At 37.6% G+C, this 19195-nt stretch overlaps 1 protein-coding gene and 1 pseudogene across 2 annotated transcripts; both read right to left on the bottom strand.

The window, feature by feature from the left end:
- Nucleotides 1-983: 983 nt before the first annotated feature.
- On the bottom strand, nucleotides 984-7601 carry LOC111803322 (putative inactive leucine-rich repeat receptor-like protein kinase At3g03770). Of its 2 annotated transcripts, none has more exons than XM_023687668.2 (8): nucleotides 7381-7601; nucleotides 5347-6809; nucleotides 3819-3952; nucleotides 2230-2470; nucleotides 1947-2155; nucleotides 1809-1861; nucleotides 1480-1591; nucleotides 984-1339 (listed from the first exon to the last, which is right to left on the bottom strand). In XM_023687668.2, the coding sequence occupies exons 2-8, from the start codon at nucleotides 6680-6682 to the stop codon at nucleotides 1070-1072; spliced, it is 2355 nt and encodes a 784-aa protein (XP_023543436.2). In that variant the 5' UTR covers nucleotides 6683-6809; nucleotides 7381-7601; the 3' UTR covers nucleotides 984-1069. The 2 variants fall into 2 exon arrangements, with proteins under 2 accessions (XP_023543436.2, XP_023543437.2); XM_023687669.2 differs by lacking the exon at nucleotides 7381-7601 and having other exon boundaries at nucleotides 5347-6000; nucleotides 6091-7372.
- Nucleotides 7602-15728: 8127 nt separating this feature from the next.
- LOC147790503 (secreted RxLR effector protein 161 pseudogene) lies at nucleotides 15729-17067 on the bottom strand (annotated as a pseudogene).
- Nucleotides 17068-19195: the final 2128 nt, after the last annotated feature.

The following is a 19195-nucleotide window of genomic DNA, read 5'->3' as shown; positions in this document are numbered from 1 at the left end:
TTATCATTTGTAACAACCAATCCTATGGTGGAAAGAGGAAGTTGATTCAAGTTTCCAAGTTAAAAAAAAATAAAATTACTTTTTACTTTAAGTAAAAAAATAATAAAGATGATTTAGACCCATATCACTTTTTTACTTTTTCGATGTGTATTTTATTTGACGATTCAAAGAGATAAATTGCTGAGTATTAAAAGTGACGTCATTGTAGTGTAATTGTGTCACAAAAAAAGAAAAAAAAAATGACAATTATAAATTCATATGTTTTCGATATACTTTTCAAAAAATGAGAATGTTATCGGCTGTTATGGTCGTACACCTACAACCGTGCAGTGCTATAATTTTGACATGCTCGTGACAAGTCTTAAGGAGAACTCAAACCCCATTTCTATTTTTTGCCTAGTTTAGCAACTTCGTTGGACCTTAGGTGAGGTCTTTTTTCATAGACAGAATACGAAAACTAAGCTTGTTTGGTTATACACGCCGCTCGTGCGTGCATGTTCGCTTGCTCGTGACTCTTCGTCTACTTGCCTCTACTTTAAGCCAAGTTATCTGGTCCGACCTTGCCCCTTTTAAGCCAAGCTCTTTCATATGCAATGTCGCATCTCATTCTGTAATCTTGATTCATCACATGGCCTATGCATTGTGATGCTATCCCAAGTCTTGAGATGTCATTAGCCCTTATTGCTTACTCGGACATGCTTATCGAGAATCAACACAGGAGTCGTCTTCATTGCAAGGACAGTTCAAACATCAATCCATCTGGGTATTATCAAGACATGAATCCTCCCGTGTCCATGTTGAGTTCTTTACAAATACCGTACTAGAGAGCAACCCCATATATCAACCTCCAACTCAATTTCAAAGGAAGACGTTTAGGACACTCATTTTGCGACGCGCACCACTATAACGTTTAAAACAACATATGCTTGAAGTTCAAGGATTAAAAGATTAAACCAAACTTTGTTCATTTTGAAGACTAAACCAACAGAGTGAAGCTCATGGCAGCAGAAAGAGTCTATGAAGATCCAAGAACTGATATGGATAAACTAAATGAACCTCTTTGTGAGACTTAGCAGATTGAGAGTTTCGGTTGAGAAGGGGAGACGGGAGACCCGTCGCTGCTTCGGTACTCACCGCACCAAGCGTCCTGAACCTGAGCAGCAAACTGCAAGTTCCAGAGAACATCTTCAATGGAAGGTCTGGTTATTGGATCTTTGAGCAGACACCTCACACAAACTTCCATCATTGTCTTCAATGATTGATCTAAGCATTCGTTTTGAATGGCGATATCGACTACGTTCTTTCGCGCAACGCTATCCCCTGAAATGGCTTCTTGTAGCTGCATTCATCAAAGAGCGTCATAAACGTCATGTCTACTTCGACATGTTCATAGATAAATTTCATAGCGGTTGGGTCTTTTACTCTCCATACAACACGCACGCACGCAGACGTATTGAAAAGAAAAGTAATCTCTATCACCTTCTCCCTTAGAGCATTTAGTTCGTTTTTCGATTTGAAGGATCGCCCACGAATGATTTCTAATAATATAGCTCCAAAGTCATAGATGTCAGCTTGAGCTTCTTGATTGATCCTGTGAAGCAAGGTGAATATACGTTAAATATGTAACCATCCAAGCCCACCGCTAGCAGATATTGTCTACTAGGGAGAGGTTTCCACACCCTTATAAAGAATGCTTCGTTCCCCTCTCCAACCGATGTGGGATCTCACAATCTACCCCCTTCAGGGCCTGACACTTGTTCCTCTCTTCAATCGACGTGGGATCTCACAAAATATATTCATAACCAAACCTTTCTTGATCGCTCGAATCCTTTGATCCACCTGAAGAAACTCCCCGACTGACCTGAGAAGTTAACCGGGTCATTATGAACTAGAGAGAACGAGAAGGGCCAAGGAGATGAATAAATTGGCATGCTTCTTTGTTGTACCTTAGCCATGCTCTCAGCCATCAGAGGAAGGTTGTAGCTGCTAATTTTTGCAACAAGATTCTGATCCAGTAGTACATCTGTTATTTTAATGTTATTCGAGTATACGCCAGCAACCGTATGCAAAAACTGGATGCCTTTAGCTATTCCTACTGCTGCTGCTATACGCTGTGTCCAAGCAAGCGATCGCCTCGAGTGCCTCGTGTGCCTCTCTGCAATCCATTTGAATAGTTAAAATGCTGAAATGAAATCAGTATGAACATTGGTGATATCCATTTCCATTTACCAGATATCCAACTTCTCAACGTGCCATTCGGAACGTATTCGAAGACGAGAAATATTCTGCTGACACTCGAGTCTTCCAAGTACAACTCGAAGCAGTGTCCAAGAGCACTAACCAAATGACGATGTCTGAGTTTCGAAATAAGATCGATATGATGCGTGAAGTTATGGATACTAGATCTTCTTTTCATTTTAAGGCATCTAATGGCAACCAAAGAGCCATCCTTTAGCTGACCTCGGTACATCTGATAACAAAAAAAAGGACAAAGTCTTTGATGTAAGAGACGAAGTGTACAAAAAGCGCTTTGTTCAAACAAAAGTTGTATGCCACCATAAAGGAGTACATGATTTAATAACTCTTTCCGTTGTTGTAACAGCCCAAGCCCAAGCCCAACGCTAGCGGATATTGTCTTCTTTGGACTTTCCCATTTGGGATTCTCCTCACGGTTTTAAAACGCGTCCACTAGGGAGAGGTTTCCACACTCTTATAAGGAATGTTTCGTTTTCAACTCCAACCGATGTGGAATCTCACAATCCAACCCCCTTGAGGGCCCAGCGTCCTCACTGGCACACACGCTTGATGTCTAGCTCTGATATCATTTGTAACAGTTCAAGCCCACCGCTAGCAAATATTGTCCTTTTTGAGCTTTCCCTTTCGGGCTTCCCCTCAAGGTTTTAAAATGCATCCACTAGGAGGTTTCCACACCCTTATAAGGAATGCTTCGTTCCCCTTTCCAACCGATATGGGATCTCACAATCCACCCCCCTTGAGGGCCCTGCGTCCTCGTGGGTACACCGCTCGATGTTTGGCTCTGATATCATTTGTAACAGTCCAAGCCCACCGCTAGCAGATATTGTCCTCTTTGGGCTTTCCCTTTCGGGCTTCCCCTCAAGGTTTTAATACGCGTCCACTAGGAGGTTTCCACACCCTTATAAGGAATGTTTCGTTCCCCTCTCCAACCGATATGACATCTCACAATCCACCCCCTTGATGGCCCTACGTCCTTGCGGGTACACCGCCCAATGTTTGGCTTTGATACCATTTGTAACAGTCTAAACCCACCGCTAGCAGATATTGTTCTCTTTGGGCTTTCCCTTTCGGGCTTCCCTTTACGATTTTAAAACGTGTCTGTTAAGTAGAGGTTTCCACACCCTTATAAGGAATGTTTTGTTCCCCTCTCCAACCGACGTGGAATCTCACAATCCACCCCCCTTGAGGGACCAGCGATCGATGACTGGCTCTGATACCATTTGTAACAGCCCAACCTTACCGCTGGCAGATATTGTCCTCTTTGGGATTTCCCTTTCGGGCTTCCCACGTTCACTAGGGAGAGGTTTCCACACCCTTATAAGAAATGTTTCGTTTCCCTCTCCAACCGACGTGAGATCTCAAAGTTGAAATTGGAACTTTGGAAGTTGAAGCAAGAAGAAGTTTCGGTTACAGAAGAAACAGAGCGAGTAATGAACAAAGATTGAAGCTACTATATCAACAAAACCTTACTAAGAACCGTCACCCCATGAAAGAAAAAGAGTCAAAGTCGGACATCGTTCATAATGAAAGAGTCGGGTATCACATACAAGATTTTGTTATACCTGTCCTTGAGAACCTTCACCCATGAACGCAGAAGAGTCAAAGTTGTTGGTAGCATCCTCAATCTCTTCATATGAGAGCACTCTATAAGTTGAAAGGCCGAGCGGCGCAAATGGCATTGTTTGAGATATATACCCTGAAGGTGATGAAGAAAGAGGTAATGTATCAAAATGCATAAGGGACTTGTTAGCTACTACACTACTCATCTCAGTCATGGTACTTTCACAAAGTAGATAAATAATCATCCATATGGAGCTTCAAGCTAGTACACGTCTTATATAGATTATCGTCAACTACGGGCTGAAAGTTATGGATGTTATATGTAACATAGCCCAAACTCACTGCTAGCAGATATTATCTCTTTGGGCTTTCCCTCCTGAGCTTCCACTCAAGGTTTTAAAATGCGTCTGCTAGGAGAGGTTTCCACACCCTTATAAGGAATGTTTTGTTCTCCTCTTCAACCGATATGAGACCTCACAATCCACCCTCCTTTGGGGACCCAACGTCCTCGTTGGCACACCGCCCAGTGTATGACTCTGATACAATTTGTAATAGCCCAAACCCACCGCTAACAAATATTGTCCTCTTTGGCTTTCCCTTCGAAGCTTCCCCTCGAGGTTTTAAAAGCGTCTGATAAGGAGAGGTTTTTCACACCCTTATAAGAAATGTTTTGTTCTCCTCTCCAACCGATGTGGAACCTCACAATTCACCCCCCTTGGGGGCCCAGCGTCCTCGCTGGCACACTGCCTGGTGTCTGGCTCTGATACCATTTGTAACCGCCCAAACTCACCGCTAGTAGATATTGTCCTCTTTGGGCTTCCCTGGAAGGTTTTAAAACGCGTCTGCTAGGAAGAGGTTTCCACACCCTTATAAGGAATGTTTTGTTTTCCTCTCAAACCGATGTGGGACCTCATAATCCACCCCCCTTAGGGCCCAACGTCCTCGTTGACACACCGCCCGATGTTTGGCTCTGATACCATTTGTAATAGCCCAAACCTACCGCTAGCAGATATTGTCTTCTTTGGGCTTTCCCTTCTAGGCTTCCCTTCAAGGTTTTAAAACACGTCACCTAGGGAAAGGTTTCCACACCCTTATAAGAAATATTTCGTTCTCCTCTCCAACCGATGTGGGACCTCAAATCCACCCCCCCGGGGCCTAACGTCCTCGTTGACACACTGCCCAAACCCATTGCTAGCAGATATTATCCTCTTTGGGCTTTCCCTTCTGGGCTTCTCGTCATGGTTTTAAAACATGTCTGCTAGGGAGAGGTTTCCACATCCTTATAATGAATGTTTTGTTCTCCTCTCCAACCGACGTGGGACCTCACATTACAGTCATTTTTGGATGGATTTTAACTCATTTTGATAGGGTATAATACTAGAAAAGAATAACAAAATATGAAGGCTTAAAATAACAATCCTACATCGTTTTTGACCAATTAAGAGAGAATGTCATTGCTCACAAGAACTAGTACGCCCTATTCTCGAAAGAGCAGCTAAACTAAAGGTCAATGAGAAAAAAGGATATTACTTGAATCCGAGAGCAGCTTCGAGGTGTACCCAGCAGAAGGATTCTCTACTATTAAATTTGTAGGAGGATTCTTCACCATATTCTTCTCATTCTTTCTTCTTACGACCAAGTAAACTATACCGAACAAAATGACCACTCCAACAACACCACCAACTATACTCGGGGCGAGAAAGGTATTTCGTGATTGGTACGTTTTCTTTTCCTCAGGTATAATGCCCACAGCTAATGCTTCGTTTCGACAAAACGAAACTGGATGCTGCTGTTGATCTCCAGTGACAAAACAGTTTCTTGGATACAAGACAACCCGATTCCTCGTATCGGCTAGAAGACATTTGGGCAAGATTCCAGTCAAAAGATTTGAGGATAGATCTACAACTTTAAGTTCATCATTGCAAGAAATATTATCCAAAATCATTCCTGTGAGCTTGTTCCCTGATATATTGAGATAAGAAAGAGATGGTAGAGAAAACAATACCGATGGCAACGGCCCAACCAGAGAATTCAATGAAACGTCCAGACGTTGAAGCTGGTAAAACGAGCTAACTTCAGCAGGGATACAAGATCTGAACTTGTTTCTACTCAGTTTCAGGGTAACCAACTTGTTGCCAAGTTGAGGGAATTGAGGTCCAAAGCCATTGCCCTCCAATTCAAGAACTTGAAGGTTTGTCAAAGTGCTTAGATCAGGCAACTCTCCATAAAAACGGTTATACGAAAGGGAAAGAATCCGAAGATTTTCCAACTCACTAAATGAATCGGGCAATGATCCATTGAGAATGTTGTGTTTCAAGCTCAAAACGGTTAGAAGCGGAAGCACGCTGAACCAATCAGGAAGCTGTCCTGCAAGCATGTTATCATCAAGTATAAGCGTTCGTAAACCAGACAGCAACGACATTTCCTGAGGGATAGCACCATAAAGGAAATTAGAGCTCATGTTTAGTATTTCCAATGATGATAAATGAGCAATTTTTCCAGGTATTGACCCCCATAAACCAAGAGAAACTAATGTAAGAACTTTCAAATCCGGAAGCTTAACAAGGGTAGTAACGAAAACCCTCATCGAAAAGTTACGAGGTAGTAAAAGAGCTCCTTTCTTGCCAATTATATGCAACTGTGTCATGTTTCCCTCATAGCATACAACGGTCATGGAGGCATCCGGTTCCAGGTTGCAAAAATCTGTGCTGTCATTCCAGTTACTCAATGCAGCTGGGAAGTTCAGAAGCTTCTGTATTCTTAAAAGGGTCCGAGTCGGAGACGATTGAAACTGCTGTGAAAGATCGATTCTAACAAAAAGGACAACAATGACTAGAAACACAGAATTACGTAACACTTGAGCCATTGATCCTATGAACAGAACCAGTTGAAGAATGAAAGTGAACTAGCTCGAGACTGCTCGAAACGACAACAATGTTCTTTAGACAAGTCGAAAAAGCCTAAAGCCGACGTTCGATTCCAAATGCAGATACCTGGAGCAGAACATTCATGGAGTGCCAACAAGCATATGATAACAAGCAGAGTTAACAACCCAAGAAAGTATCAGATTACTTGCTATTGGCACTATATTTTTCTTCACCAACAGCACAAAACTCCAAGATCTCAACAAACAAAACCAGTTTCTATTAATAATCTGACACTTTTCTATGTTCAAACCAGCAGAAATCTTGTAGAAAAACTCAGAAAGTGCACTTAGAGGCAGCCCATTTGGGTAAAACCAAAAGAATTTGAGCTATATATCCTGTTTCTCCACTAATAATACACATCAAGACAATTTGGCAAGATGGGTATAAGATAATTTACATAAACAGACATTGAAACATCAAGAACACAAAAGGGGAGGGGGATTAAAGAGATTTAAAGGCGAATTTGATGTTACCCAGATGGATTTTTGAGTTAATAAGACGATAAGGATGAACTTTATCATGATTATCATCAGATATGAGATGGTCTTAAAGACAAAAGGGGAGCTCTGACTGGGAAGAAAAGCAAAAGGAGAGGAAAGATTCTTGCAGAAATAGAAGAAATGGAATGAAATAAGACCTTGGAGTTGGAGAGATTTCGCTTTCGTGATGGGTGTGATGAAACTTTGGAATGTCGGGGAGGCGGAGGGGGGCGGGGGAGGGCCCCTTGGCTTCCGAGTGTGTTGCTTTTGGCCCCTTTTCTTTTGGTGCCTCGGCCATTGTTGTTGCTCTGCTGCTACTCACCGGTTCAGTTTACTACGCACTTTTTCTTTCTTTTCCCTAAACCCACGTTCAAATCATCTCTCTCTCCATATATTCCTCTCGCTTTTGTAGAATCGACCCTTTCCGTTGTTCAAAACAACTCATAACCCCTATAAAATTGGTCATTGGGGGTGAGCCTTCTAATGGATATGAGATTTGAAGGGATTAACGTTTTCATTAGCACACTGCTCGATGTTTGGCTTTGATACCATTTGTAACGGTCTAAGCCCATTGCTAAAAGATATTGTATTCATTGAGTTTTCCCTACGAGCTTTCCCCCTCGAGGTTTTTAAAACGCGTTTGTTAGGGAGAGGTTTACGCACCCTTTCAAAGAATGTTTCGTTTTCCTCTCCAACCGATATAGGATCTCATAATTCACCCCTTCAGGGCCCAGTGTTGCCCCGCCTCCTCTTGGCACTTGTTCTTATATGAACCACGACCAAGGAATTTCCATACCTCAAGGTCCAATTAGAAGGACAAGAGCCAAGAAGTTACAACAAACCTTATACACTTATATTCAAGGTATGGTGAGCTCATCAAAGGAATTATAGAAAACGTTGGAAACCTTCCTTATATGTTGTGCAAAGTTGAGCTCCAAGAAAGAGATGAATTAAATGCACTCTAAGTTGCATGTAATGAACTCAGCTGAATTTATGAAACTAGTCAAAAGATGACTAATAAGCACATTTCATTTACTGCATTATTTAATTATAAAATACCTATTTGTTTGTCAACGTTTAAGCTAGTTTTAAATATAGGAGTCAAGGTTATATTGTAACCCACAAGGGCCCAGTGTTGCCCCGCCTCCTCTTGGCACTTGTTCTGATATGAACCACGACCAAGAAATTTCTATACCTCAAGGTTCAATTACAAGGAGAAGAGCAAAAAAGCTACAACAAACCTTATACACTTATATTCAAGCTATAGTGAGCTCATTAAAGGAATTATAGAAGACGTTGGAAACCTCTCTTATATGTTGTGCAAAGTTGAGCTTCAAGAAAGAAATGAATTAAATGCACTCTAAGTTGCATGTAATGAACTCAGCTGAATTTATGAAACTAGTCCAAGGATAACTAATAAGTACATTTCATTTATTGTATTATTTAATTATAATTTACCTATTTGTTTGTCAATGTTTAAACTAGTTTTAAATATAGGAGTTAAGGTTATATTGTAACCCACATACGTTATCATATTCCACCATTAATTAGTCATTTTAATAAGGAGGTTATGAGTTTTTCTCATTTACTAGTCCATTTAAATTGGGAGTTATGTATCACATCCGTTAAAGTTGTAAAGACTGTATAACGCCTCCTTTTCTTTGACTAGAGACATTAGATTTTGGAATTAAGAATAAAATTTCTATTTTAGCTTTGTTGAGAGCTAAGTTTTTGTCTGCAAATTCTTGTGTTTAGAACTTGCATGCTAGAGTCATTCAAGTGGTATTGATCAAACCTCTTGTGGAGTGATTCGAATCACGAGTTTGGAAACGAGTTTTCTTTACTCTTGATCTTGATAATCAAGGTAATCCGTTCCATCCTTTCCCTTGGGTTGATTTCCATATCACGTTCCCTTCTCTAATCGACGTAGGACCTCACACTTAATATGCATAACTAAGAGTGGAGTTTGACAAAATTTGAGAAAAAGAAATCCTTGAGGACATCTTCAAATGATAAGAGATTGGACTCTTTCATGTGAAGCCCATAGTGCTTCCCCTTTGCCATATAAGACCAACGAATACCATCGTCATTCGAGGACCTACGTTGTTGTTGATCAGATCGGACAAACCGTTCACCACACGCTTGTAAATGAACATAACGCCCACCCCTCCTATCATTTTCATTGACATCCTTAATTGGAAACACTTCTCCACCACTCATTCTCGAACACCTTTGATAGCTAGTTTCAACAGATTTACTTTGCTCATGAATACTTTAAAGTTCGATATTTATAGTCGTGGCTAAACGCTACTCAAATAGATATAGCCGAATCTTAAACAAAGACTAACCGAGCATTCCTCTGTTAAGTTATAGCATCGAATCAAATTCTTTAGTAGTACAAACATCTTGTAGGTATATTTTCCAGTCATTCGTGCCATGTTTTAATTTTTATTCTTTCTTATTTTTTAAAAATTAAAAAATATATATATTCTTAGACTCACATGATTTTTGTTCATATATGATGGTAAAAATTCTTTTATTATTATTATTATTATTATTTTAAATAATAGTGAAAGGGGTTAATAATAACTTTAAACTTTTATGGATATGTGTAACACAGTACTAACTCTAATTTTATTTTTTAATTTTCTTTTTTTTTTTTTAATTGAAGGGTATTAATGAAATTTCTTAATGTTCAACGACTATTTTGAAGCCGGGTTGAAAGTTCAACCATATTTTTGAAATAAGTATTAACGATTTCCATCCAAATCTAACCGTAAGAATATTATCTAGAATTCTTTTTAAAAAATTAAAAAATATTATTTTTTTTTTAAGTTTTAGAAGTATTTTTATTAATTTAGGCAAAATTTTGGAAGCCTATTAAATACGGTCAGACATGTTTGAAACAACTTATTATCATGTCCATGTTTGAAACATGTTGGACATGTATTAGACACGTACATCAAACACTTAACTTCGAATAAATTTTGAACGTAAAATACATATTAAATTATTTTTAAATATATTAGTGCATTTTGAATTTCTTTCTAATATAAAATTAATAAAAATTTAATATATATATTAGGAGAGGATTTGTTCCTATTAATATGCATAATTAATAAGTATATATAATAGTTATTTTATTATAGTCTATGCCATTTTCATAGCTAAAAGACAATAACGCCCTCTTATAGGTAGAGAGAGCGAGGGCTTCGTGGAAACCGAGAGAGCAAACTAATGCTTGTTGAAATCCTTAAGGACATCTTCAAAGGATAAGAGAACGGGTTCTTTGAAGTGAAGCCCAAAGTGCCTCACCTTTGCAATATATGACCAAGAAATACCATCATTATTTAAAGCTTCTATCACAAGAATATAAAGTCGAGGACCTGCGTGGTCGTTGATCATATCGGACAGACCGTTCACCACACTCTTGTAAATGAAAGAATTTCCACTCCTCTTGTTATGTTGTTCCACTGCAGACCGTCCAGCATATTGCACTTTTTCGTCACTGACATCCTTAATAGGATTTGATGGCAAAACGTCTTCATGGCTCATTCTAGAACACTTTTGATAGATAGTTTTAACGGATTTACTTTGCTTATGTATACTTTAGAATTCGATATTTATAGTTGTGGCTAAACGCTACTCAAATTGATATTGTCGAATCTTACAATAAAAACAAATTGAGCAATCCTATTTTATTTTTCAAAGATAAAAAAAAAAAAATTATTCTCGTACGGTATTGATTATTCTCTCTAGAGTGAATTTGAAGTTAAAACACATTTTCTCTATAAGTAATTACGCGATGAATTGCTAACTAATCCATTTAAATATTAAATATGTTAGAGTTAAATGGGTAATTTTTTTTAGTGATATTTCATATTAAAAATGTGGATTTATATATGCCAAAAAAATAAAATTAATTTTTCTAAATTAAATCTTGAGAGCCCGAACGGGAAAAACTCAAAGAGGACAATATTTGTTAGAAGTGGGTTTGAGCCGTTACAAATAGTATTAGAGTCAGACACGGGACAATGTGCCAGCGAGGAGGCTGAGCCCCAAAGAGGGGTGGACACGAGGCGGTGTGTCAGCAATGACGTTGGGCCACGAAGGGGGAGGATTGGAGGGCCCTACATCACTTGGGGAGGAGAAGGTTTGGGCTATTAGAAATGGTATTAGAGCCTGACACTGGACGATGTGCCAGCAAGGAGGCTGAGCCCCAAAGGGAGTAAACACGAGGCAGTGTGTCAGTAAGAACGTTGGATTCCGAACGGGGGTCGATTGGGGGGTCTCATATCGACTGGAGAACGAAACGAGTGCCAATGAAGACGTTGGGCCCCGAAATTTGTTAGGATCGCACAATAACGCATACACTCGATTTAGATGAACAGAAAGAACATAATAGAGAAAATGCAAGGAGAATATTGGCTAAAACTTTTTTTTTATTGATGACTACAGACGTACAGTAAGAGAGATTAGAGAGAATATAGAAAGTATTGGAGAGAGATTAGAAAGAATATAGAAAGTATTAAAGCTCGATATATATATACATATATGGTTTAACTTACTATATATAGCTTTACCAGATATAGTTTTTTTTACTCCATAGCTATTTACTATTTATGACATTTTATGTCATTTACCATACCCGTTTACTAAGCTATAAATAAATAAGCACGCTCCATAACCTAACAAAATTAACGGTAAGAAATCTCTCCACATCGATGGGAGAACAAAACATCATTTATAAATGTGTGGAAACCTCTCCCCAGCAGAAGCGTTTTAAAAATGTTGAGGGGAAGTTTGAAAGAAAAAGCGCGGAAAAAAAAAAAAACAATATGTGTTTGTTTAAGAATGAGAATAGAAGTTGGATCGAAAGTGCAGAGAAACATAGGTGGAATCAAAAGTCGCCGTGGGAGTTGAAGTCCTATTTTCATTAATGTTCACAAGGTTTAAATAGGATACAAGCTGTCAACTAAATCCTAAAAATAAGATAAAATATACTAATAAAAACGAGATAAAATATATCAAATATACGAGTGTAAGTCAATAACACCCAACTTGTCTTTACGAGTATAGGTTTGCAGAATAGGTGTATATCAAAGTTATTGAATTTGAAAAACAAGTGCGATACCAATAAAAGCTAGTGAGACTACTGTGATAGTACTCGAGTCTAAAACAAAGTCATGACCGAAAAATCCTTCCTTAAACACGGTTGGTTTTCTTTGTAGACTTCCAAGAAATTATTGAATTACACGAGAGATGCAAAACCAAGTATTTGTTGATGATCTTCCAAGAAATAATTAAATTTACGCGAAGATGCAAAACCCAGAAATAGACCGCAATGATTTACTCCAAGATTGGTAATTTGTCACATTTAATTTGATTGGAACAAGTGAATATCTTAACTGATCATTTCTTGGTCCATGCATAAATGATTTACTCGAGAGTTGGTAATTTGTCTCATTTAATTTGATTGGAACAAAATGAAATGAATACCCGGGCGGATCACAGTGATGAATACAATAAGGATGTTGAAGTTGTATAATAACAGCAAGATCTGTGCTCTAGATCACTTGAGAGGTTGTGAAAGAAAATAGGAACCTCTTGAATATGTCACCTTTGAGCTTGGTGAGAAATTTGAAGATGCTTATAACGTATTCTTGATATTTGATGATCGAGAACAGGTTGTCAACCACAGTTCTCGGTCTAATAGAATGATTGAGAATACTTATAGTCAATTCAAGATCCATATTAAGATTAGGAGGCTACCTGTTGATGACGGGATCAAGATAGCTTGCCACAAACATCTCGTTAATGAATATGTTCTTGATTTTATTGTTAAGAGGAAAAATATCGATGATTTGTTGTGCTCAATCAAAGACGATAGCTATAGAGACGAGAAATTAACACTTTTGAGATGTGGGCTTAAAAGGATGATATATATCTCAATTCATTCGTCGTCTCTGTTCTGAATTCTATCACTTTTCTTCTACTTTTCCTCTTCTCCTACTCTGAAATTTTCGATTCTTCTGACATGATGAACTAGTGGGTCTTAGTTTGGATAGAAATTGATGGTTTAGATATTCTCACTCATTCTACTAGACCGAGAACTGTGGTTGACAAACTGTTCTCGATCATTCAATATCAAGAATACGTTATAAGCATCTTCAAATTTCTCACATCCAACAATGAAGCCTTTACAGTTCCCGACTAGTCCATACATCACCGCAAGTCGCAAGTCTGTGAGCCTAGCATTACCACTTCTATTTCTCATTCTTAACATAGTATCAGAGCATCATTCTTAACCGTGTTAGAGGTGGGCTTGGTTGTTACAGTTCGAAGTAAAATACAAGTTTTGTTGTAACTTTTCCCAACCATAAATAAATAAAAAAATTAAAAAAATTATTTGTATGAAAAATATTTATTAGTTATTTAATTAATTTTTGGAACTTAAATTTGCGTAAAATCTTATTATTATTATTATTTTATGTCATTATGCAAACCTTCCGGTTTTAAAATAAATTAATTTTTCAGTTTTAATTTTATTAAGGATGATTATTTGTGAATTTCATTAAATTAATTTTAATGTGTTGTTATGTTTTTTTTTAAATTTATTTTATTAATTCAATTTTTTGATCTTTTATTAATAAAACTAATATTAACTCAATAAAAAAAATTATTTTGTTTTTCTAAAATTAGAGACTAAATTAATAAAAATATCATTGGATTGCCTTTAAATATTTCTAAATTTTCAAATATTTCGATAATAACTAAAAAATCTAAAAGACTCCCATAAATTGACGATAAAAAAATATTAATTAACTTTCAAAAGTAACATTAAAAAAGAGATAATCTTAGAGGTGTCGATAGATGATTTCCGTCTATTATTGACGGTAAAAACAAAATTAATTTTTTTTATAATAGTGAAATATGTCATAGATGATTTCGGTCTTTTTTTTTTTTTTTTTTTTTTTTTTTTTTTTTTTTTAATGTGATAAAATATAAAATTTAAGAAATTTTATAGTATAAAAAGAGAGGGAAAAGGAGATGGAAGAACATATAAAAAAAACATTTTGGAAGCGTATCAAATACGCTTTGACTGAGTGTAAAGAAAGTATAAGAATAACTTATTCTCATATCTCATCTTTGAAAATGTGTATTCAACTAAGAATTTTATTTCGTTTTGTCATTCTTATGTTTATTATGATCTTGGTTCTCTTGGTTAAAACGCTTTCTTACGTAACAAAATTAAAGTTGTAGCTTTCAAATTAGTTTGAATTGGTGTAAAAGAAACCATGAGAATAACTTATTCTCATGTCCATATTTGAAACATGTTGGACATGTATTAGACAAGTATAAATATAAATTCCACATTTGTTGGACACGTACCGAACACTTAACTTTGAATAAATTTTGAGCGTAAAATACATATTAAATTATTTTTAAATATATTAGTGCCTCAAACTTATTTATTTTGAATTTCTTTCGAACATAAAATTAATAAGTATATATAGATAGATAACTATGTGATTATTTTATTATAGTCTATGCCATTTTCGTAGCTAAAAGACAATAACGCCCCCCTTTATGTAGCGAGAGAGGGCTTACTGTGAACGGAGAGAGCAATCTAATGCTTATTGAAATCCTTGAAGACATCTTCAAACGAGAAGAGAAAGGGTCCTCTATGGTGAAGCCCAAAGTGCAACACCTTTGCAATATATAACCAAGGAATACCATCATTATTTAAAGCTTCTATCACAATAATATAAAATCGAGGACCTGGGTGGTCGTTGATCATATCGGTCAGACCGTTCACCACAGTCTTGTAAATGAAAGAATTTCCACTCCTCCTATTATGTTGTTCCACTGCAGACCTTCCAGCCTCTTCCACTCTTCTGTAATTGACATTCTTAATTGGAATTAGATCGGAAGGAAACCATTTTTCATTGCTCATTTGGAACACTTTTGAGAGATAGTTTTAACAGATTTACTTTGCTTATAAATACTTTAGAGTTTGATATTTATAGTTGTGGGTAAACGCTGCTCAAATTGATACAACCGAATCTTACAATAAAGACAAATTGAGCATTCCTCTCTTATCAAGATAAAAAAGATTATTCTTGTAAATGTTTGATGAATCCACCACACCTAAATGGTGGTGAGAGTTATCATATTTATAATCATTTACAGAATACAGAAATATAGTAAATTACAAATAATATGGAAATAACAAAATGGAAAGAATAATAAATGAATACAATATATTTGACTTTAATAAAAGGGCAAATATGGTAAGCCGTAATGTAAGGCCTATTTGCCTTATAATGAATGGTCAACTATCCTTAACACCTCCCCGCAAGCTAAGCGTCGGATTTGAATGAACGTGAATCTTAGATCTGAAAAAATCAAAGAGAGGTCAAGAAATACTTTTTGTGAAGATGTCAGCAACTTGGAGATGAGAAGGTACATATTGTATGCAAAGTTTGCCAACGATAACAAGTTCTCAAAGGAAATGATAATCTAGTTCAACATGTTTAGCCTGCTTGTGAGAAACGGGATTAGAGCTCAACAAAATAGCAATTTTGTTGTCACATAAGAGTAAGGGCTGCTGTGAAATAGGGACCTTGAGGTCATGCAAAAGATGCGTAACCCAAAGAAGTGCAGCAGCAGTTGTGGCAAGAGCACGATACTCAGATTCACAGCTGGAGCGTGAGACAGTAGGTTGATTTTTGGCACTCCAAGAAACGAGATTGTTACCAAGATAAATAGAATAGTCGGATGTAGAACGACGAGTATCGGGACAATCAGCCCAATCAGCATCCGAATAAGCGACTTGCGTACTAGGAACAGTGGATGGACAAAAGGTAAGACCAAAGTGGAGTGTTCCTTTGACATAGCGAAGAATACGTTTGACAGCAAGAAAGTGAACTACAGTAGGAGAATGCAAGAATTGACTGACAGAATTGACAGCATAGGCAATATCTGGACGCGTAATAATCAAGTACTGAAGGGCGCCAACAAGAGATCTATAGAAAGTAGGATCAGAGAAAGGAGAACCATCAGCAGTCAGGTGTTGAGAAACAACCATGGGAGTGTGGACTGTTTTGCTATCGAGCAACTAAGCACGAGTAAGAATATCTCGAGCATATTTTAATTGACTAATAAAGAAACCATCAGGAGTGGGTGAAGCTTCAAGACCAAAAAGTAACTGAGAAAACCCAAATCTTTGGTAGCAAATTCAGAATGAAGCTTGCGAGTAAAGCTGTCAATAAGAGATGAGTTGTTGTTAATAACAATAATGTCATCAACATAAAGAGGCAAATAGATAAGGTTAGATTGCTGATGAAAGACAAAAAGGGACGTGTCAGCGCGACTGCAAGAAAACCCAAGTGTGAGAAGAAATGAGCTAAAACGCTGAAACCATGCGCGAGGAGCTTGCTTTAAGCCATAGAGGGCTTTCTTTAATAGACAAACATGAGAGGGAAATTGAGGATCAATATACCCAGGAGTTTGTTCCATATGAACACGTTCAATAAGAGTTCCATTGAGAAAGACATTCTTGACATCAAGTTGTCGAAGAGGCCATTTATTTGTGACTGCAATAGAAAGCACAACATGGACAGTGGTAGCTTTGACAACCGGACTGAAAGTGTCAACTTAGTCAAGACCAGGAACCTGAGTATAACCTTTGCAACAAGACGAGCCTTGAAACGCTCGACGGATCCATCATGCATATATTTAATACGAAACACCCATTTAGAGCCCACGATGTTGGTGTTGGCAGGGCGAGGAACCAAAGTCCAAGTATCATTTTGTTGTAACGCTCGAATTTCTTCATCCATGGCAGCAACCTAAGCAAGATTCTTAGCCACAAATTTGAATCATTTTGGCTCAATGGATGCAAGAAGAGTAGAAAGAAGTCAAGATGAGCCCAAAATACCAAGATTTGCTGGATGACGAGTCTTGAATATACCAGCTTTGGCTCGTGTGATCATAGGATGAGTGCCCAAAGAAGAGGAATCAACAGTAGGTTCAATAGAGGTCGAATTAGAAGTCGAGGGTAGCAAAGTGGAACTTGCAAGAGAAGTATCAACCTACACAGACTCTTCCACAAGGTCAGAAAAAATATCACACGGGGATGAACTGGATCGAGTAATGTGCGATGATGAAGTGGTAAGGGGGGATTGTTGTAAACTGTCATAAGGTCCTATTCGATTAGTCCTATTCTTTGGGACTTTAAGTTTCTTTCTGATAATATTTTTAGGTACAACCATGATTGTAAAGGCTATATAATGCCATGCTTAGAATTAATAAAACATCACGTGAGATCCAATTGTTTATGTTCTCTATTCTAACAATCTGCTGCTGAACTTATCAAGTTTGTGTATCACATTGTATTTCTTGAGTGACATATTGGTGAGAGTCTTTGTAGTGTGATAGTGAGGTATTCACTTGTAACACTCTGTTTATTAGTGATTGGTTGCTACTCGTGGATGTAGGGAAACTTCTTCTCTCCGAACCATGTAAATATCTTGGTGTCTCTTTGTGTAATTTCGTTCATTGGTGTTGTGAGTGCATTTGTTCTGCTTTCGGCGCACAACAAGTGGTATCAGATTGTGGTATTTGGGGTATTGTGAAAGTTTTGGCCTCATCAACCACTAGTCGTGCTCACAATCGTGCTTATTTTCTTGAAAATCAATTTTTAAGAATTGTGTTTTTTAGTTACATCCAGATTAATTATTGCAAATGGCAGAATCATCTGGAATTAAATCACGACGTGGATCGAGATTGTTGAGTTCCAATCTCGAAGTAGAGAAATTTGATGGAACCAATAATTTTGGTGTTTGGCGAGGCGAAGTTAGCGATTTGTTGGTCATGCAAGATCTTAATGCTTCTCTCCAAGAGGAGATGCCTGAAGACATGACAGACGCCAAAAGGACGAAATTAAATCGACAAGCTTGTGGAATTATTCGATCCTGTCTTGGCAAGGATCAGAAATATCCATTTATGAAGGTTACCATGGCGAAAGAACTATGGGACAAGCTTGAGGCGAAATATATGAAGAAGAGTGTGGAAAATAAACTCTATTTGAAGAAGAAACTCTTCCGTTTTGACTACAAGAAAAGTGTCTCAATGGCTGAGCATTTGGGTGATTTTAACAAAATCATCACTGATTTGCTCAATCTAGATGTTACAATTAATGACGAAGACAAGGTGTTGTTGCTGTTGAATTCTTTGTCGGAATCCTACTGAGTTTTTAGTAACCACCCTACTACATGAACTCACTGATCTTTGTTTTTGAAGATGTTTCAAATGCCTTAATGAATAATGAGGTGCGAAAGAAGGAAAAGGAGGCATATCAAGACTCTAGCACAAATGTTCTCACTGCTCGTGGAAGGACTTTTACTTGAAAAAAGAGCGAACGTGGAAAGTCCCGATCAAAGTCGAGAGGTAGATCTGATAATTGGAGAAAAGTTGATAAAAATGAGTGTGCATATTGTTGACAGAAAGGTCATTGGAAGAAAGGTTGTCCGATCTTAAAAGAGAAGGGGTCGAAGTCCAATGTGGGGGTAGAGATGACGATACTGATACAGATAATGCCTTGATGATCTCTTTATCAGTCAGCCAAACCAGTTAATGGATTCTTGATTCTGGGTGCTCCTATCATATGTGTCCCAACAGAGAGATGTTTTTGGACTCCAAAGAGTTCAACGGTGGAGTTGTCTATATGAGCAATGATAGTACTTGCAAGATGATGGGAATTGGCTCAGTACAAATCAAGATGTTTGATGGGGTTATACGAAAACTCAATGATGTGAGGTATGTCCCTGACTTGAAGAAAAATTTGATTTTCCCTTGGCGTTTTGGACGCGAGTGGTTATCGCATCATTTTGGAAGGAGGAAATTTTAAAGTAGCTTGTGGAGCTTTGGTGGCAACTAAAGGAACTAGAAGAGGTAACATATACAACC

The sequence above is a fragment of the Cucurbita pepo genome, chromosome 10, assembly GCF_057944985.1.
Source record: "Cucurbita pepo subsp. pepo isolate OVF chromosome 10, ASM5794498v1, whole genome shotgun sequence".
NCBI classification, from domain to species: domain Eukaryota; kingdom Viridiplantae; phylum Streptophyta; class Magnoliopsida; order Cucurbitales; family Cucurbitaceae; genus Cucurbita; species Cucurbita pepo.
This window is presented reverse-complemented; position numbering and strand designations above follow the sequence as displayed.

Bases quoted from the DNA above. Each gene is read 5' to 3' on its own strand.
- LOC111803322 (XM_023687668.2), bottom strand. From the start codon at position 6,682: ATGGCTCAAGTGTTACGTAATTCTGTGTTTCTAGTCATTGTTGTCCTT. The intron at 1,862-1,946 runs GTACAACAAAGA...TTAACTTCTCAG, and splicing joins TGGCTGAGAGCATGGCTAAG to GTCAGTCGGGGAGTTTCTTC. The intron at 1,340-1,479 runs GTGATAGAGATT...TGATGAATGCAG, and splicing joins TAAATGCTCTAAGGGAGAAG to CTACAAGAAGCCATTTCAGG.